Consider the following 4,595-nt stretch of genomic DNA (forward strand, 5'->3'; position numbering starts at 1 on the left):
CTCAACCCCCTAAAATGGCGAATTTAGAAAAATGTTTTGGTTATTTCGCAATTTTTAGACATGGCTTATGATTTTTTTTTAAAGGTAATAAAATCTTACAGAAACCGGGAAAAACTTTCCTGTGACACAATGCAAACAGGGTTCAACTTTTGGAGAGTGAAACTCAGGCCAAAAGATGATGAAAAACCAGCCACACCAAACAAAGGAGACCTGAAACCTTGAACAAACGGAATCAGGAACTCAGTCCTGAATACCAGCTCAACCATGGCTTGTGATTTTATATATCCATCAATATCTCTCTCTGTTCATCATCGTAAGCAGCATTTCTAGAAGAAGATGGGCAGCAACACAAAGGATATCAACAGACTCAGCAAAATAATGTCCACCCAAGCTGAGACATAATAGATGGTCGTTCCATGGCAGACTTCTCTAAACTTCGAAAACCTTTTTGGAGCCCGTTGCATTTGTTTCCATGAATCAAACATATCAACGCCACCATTCACCAGAGCCCAAGCCCTTTTTCTTCCTTAAATTTTAATAAAAGCAAATTCACAATGCTGTATTTGTAATCATGCCAACCCAAGCTAATCTTTCAGTTTAGGGTCGCATGATTTCTTCAATGTTAAATCACCATTTAACTTTTTTATGCATCTGGGACGAAAAGGTCCTATTTCCAGATCTAAAAATCTTATATCCAGAACAGTCCTGCCATTAGGGTATGCAGGTCAATGCAGGCAGACTGTTTCCATTGTGTCCAAATCATCTACAAACCCGAAGTGCATAGCAATAGAAGCATTAAACATCAACCACGAACATCAATTACATAAACATTTGGATTAGGAAATTGCGAAGCTAGTTAACAGTCTTTTTCTAATAAGCACAAGAAAACAAATTCTGCTATAATATCAAAGAACACAATCTCCATACAAATCATCTGTGCAGTATACTTTCTTTCATTTCTTACAATTCACAACAGTAAAGTAGCTGCAATATTAGTGAGAAAAAGCAAAAATCGCTGAAATCCACCAACAAGTAATACCAACATAGCAAAGGTTATACATGTTAAGATGTGGACTCTGTTATTATCAATCAGGGTTTTGCAGAATGTTAACACATTAGATATCATCAATGAAAATTGATGCATCTATTTTATTCACATCACCCCAACCCCTCCCAAAAAAAAGAATGTTGAAGAGAATAATGAAAAACTATAAGGGACCTTTCATTATCCAATACAATTTATATTGCAATTGAATAGAGGAGAATTATATTTCTTCGGAGAAACATCCAGATAAAAGATTGGTGGCAATAATTAGCACATATCTGACCACCTAGGTGAGATGATTATCTTGTTGAGCCTGAGCTTTTAGCAAAATTTTCAAACCGATCCAAACCACGCTTGAGTAAATTTTCAAGGAAAGGCTGAAGTGCCTGAATGAATTTAACAGAGAGAAAATGATTGGTTACTTCACCTTACCTCAAATGTGAAGAATCATTTCTCAGGAAAAATCACAATGACGCATTATCTTTTTGCCACACATCAAGTTAAACATTAGTAATATTTCTTTTTTTCCCAAGGTAAGAAATTTAAGAGTGTTCGTCTCTGCATTAACATTTTCATTGCAGTAAGAATACTTACAGATGCCACCGGAGCTAAAAGTTGAGGAACTTCATATGAAACTGTTAGCTGGAAAGAAAAATTGCAACATGTGAGCACAATTCGAAGTGATAGCCAACAAAAACCCATTAACTCGCTACTCTATGGTTTCCCAAATTTCTCTCATATGGCAGGAGGAAAAAATGTTGGGAACACAAAGAACATTTTTCCATTTATGTCATCATTTTTTTCTGTACAACTACTTTGCTCCTGCCATTATATAGAGACAAGAAAAATTGCTATTTATGAAATTGGTCACACAACTACAACATCAATTCAACAGGTTGCATATGCTTATAGATTAATCCAACTGTTGGTAATAAGGAACAAAATTCAAAGATAACATAGTTCATGACTTTCAAGGAAACAAGAACAATAAAGCAGCAAAGCATCAAATCAAAATATTGTACAGAGCAGCCTTACTTCCACTACACATGATGAGGGACCTTTTGGATAAAATCGAACAACACCTCTGCCATGTAGAAAATCAGTTTGTTAAGATTCTACCATCAAGTTGAAACAAATAAAAAATGGTTTATTTAATGGAATGTGATAATGTAGAAATAAAGAAAAATGTTTCATTACACGAAACCAATAGAACTTCAGGGTCAAGCACACAATACTAAATGTAGTCATCATACATATAAAACAGAAAAGCGTTGTCAGTGCAAATGAATGTGCTAAAACAATGTGGGAGTGGCAAAGCTTAGTGGATGTAAGAGCTTTGATGACGGTTCTAAAAATTTGCATTCATCCATTCTCCCTTGATTTGGTTAGTTGTGTTTCAGAGCATCCTTGAAGGAACAGCAGGTCGAAATTGAAAAGGAAATGCTACAGTAATATAACTTTATTGACCAATCTAGAAGGTTGCAGATTTATAATACTACCAAATTTCTATTGGAGTGAGATTGAAATTTCTATCATAGAGATATCCTAAAGCTTTTTCTTTGATGCCACCAAACATCATCCTTCATACTTTCATTGCATCATTTGCATAATATTTCAGGAATATGCCAGCACCTAACAAACTAATAATTGTTTTCTAATGCTACACACTCTCAAGTCGATACCAATTTTGCGATAAATAGCCTTAATGGATATGCAAGAGTTTCCCAGAACAATCTTCTATAATGGCAGATGGTTAGTTTGTTAATCTTTGGCCATCGACAAGTCAGATTAAAAGCAAACTCACAAACTGTCCCAAAAGAATTGCAAGTTTAGTTATTTAGGTTTGCTTTGATTTGTCAATGACAATTTCTGCTACTCAGTTCATTTCTGCTTGCCTGTTAGGAAGTCCTTCCAGAGATCTCCAGTGAATTTTCTGATTTGGGATGGGCTGCAATAGCAAATAAAGACCAGTTGAATTGGAATTTATAAATATATATATCAATTGGAAGGATAATGAATAATCACAATTCAAAGGCGGGCCAAAAATAAAAAATAAAGAAAGGGATAATATCATGATCCTTACTTGCATATTTCTAGCAAGCCAAGAGTATTCAATATCACGACCAAATGCATTATATTTCAACGACCACCTCGACAAGTTAGGCTTGTCTTCCAATATCTAATTAAAAAACAAATAATCAAACATCAATCTCTCCAATGAAATTATCACTGTCTGTCATACATTTATACTAACGTTTAACAATAAAACGTGGACAGTCCCCTGTAGCATATACTTACCTTGACAGATGAAATGAAAGGCATCCAATTGGGAATTGCTTCACGATCAGAGTAACATTTGTAAGCCATTGAAGCAGGTACATCAATTTCCGTTTTAACCCTTAGTTCATTCAGACAAAAATTCAGAGTCAACATATATCTTGTCTATAGAAAGAACAAGAAGGGAAGATTCCAAAACTTACGTGCAATCCTGCCATTCCATGACAGGAGAAAAAGTCCTGGAGGAAGTGAAAAAGGAGGACTTCTTAAAGGACCCATATGGGATTCTAATGAAGATACTGCTGAGAGACGGTGGCTTCAAAGAAGAGATTCTGCAACTGGGTGTGGCAGTAAGCAGGATTGCATTTCTGTTAGTTGGGGAGACGTGACTTAGCCTGGGAGAGTTTGGGCTTGAAATAAAGGAAATTGCAGCGGAAGACATAGCTCCAATATTTTTGTTGCAGAAAACAAAGATAGAAGGCGACTGGACAACAAACTCCACAAGCGCGGCCAGCACCAAATTTTCTGCACCCTGCCGTAATAATTTTATCTTATTTTATTTTTCTAAAGTTGGAGTGCTGGAGTGACAGGGAAGGACCAATTTTATAAAGAAACGGACCAATAGCGTTCGATCGGTTACAAGGTGAGTAAAACTAAATCAGATCAATTATTCATCAAAATTAAATACGGTTTGATCTAATTGATTTATTAAATTAATTAGTCTAAAATATTTGATTTAATTGATTTTTAACTGATTTTTTATTTTAAAATTTTTAGACCAATCCATCCAAAAAATAAATTAATTATATATATAAATTTTTATTTTATATATTAATATATATAATTTTTTTTATATGTATTAAGAAGAAATGATAGTAAACTTAATTAATAATAGACTTAAAATATATTAGTTTATTATATATACAGATATAAACAATAATTATAGTAATTTAATTTTAGTTATATATATTTATTTATTTATAAATCTGTATTAATATAAAATTAAAAGTTATATATTTTAAATGATATAACTTATATGTTAATATTATAATATGTGGTAGTAAATATTTTATATATTTATATGTTATAATTATTGCATCTTAATAATGTTTCGTAATATAAAATGTTATGAATATATATATATATATATATAATTGTATAAACATTATATATATATTTAATTTATACGTAAATATTACTATAACTTATAATAAACTTTATTTATATGATTACACTGTATAACTTTATTAATTATCACTTTAGTTTTTATAAC

The 4,595-nt window shown here is 32.6% G+C and overlaps 1 protein-coding gene across 2 annotated transcripts; it reads right to left on the reverse strand.

Moving 5' to 3' along the window:
* Positions 880–3,894, reverse strand: LOC18613772. 2 transcript variants are annotated; one of them, XM_007051168.2, is made up of 7 exons: positions 3,526–3,894; positions 3,344–3,443; positions 3,129–3,224; positions 2,941–2,993; positions 2,081–2,129; positions 1,640–1,687; positions 880–1,431 (listed from the first exon to the last, which is right to left on the reverse strand). In XM_007051168.2, exons 1-7 carry the CDS (start codon positions 3,762–3,764, stop codon positions 1,345–1,347), a joined length of 672 nt encoding a protein of 223 aa, XP_007051230.2. In that variant the 5' UTR covers positions 3,765–3,894; the 3' UTR covers positions 880–1,344. The 2 variants fall into 2 exon arrangements, with proteins under 2 accessions (XP_007051230.2, XP_017983382.1); XM_018127893.1 differs by lacking the exon at positions 3,129–3,224.

This window comes from Theobroma cacao, chromosome 1, assembly GCF_000208745.1.
Source record: "Theobroma cacao cultivar B97-61/B2 chromosome 1, Criollo_cocoa_genome_V2, whole genome shotgun sequence".
NCBI classification, from domain to species: Eukaryota; Viridiplantae; Streptophyta; class Magnoliopsida; order Malvales; family Malvaceae; genus Theobroma; species Theobroma cacao.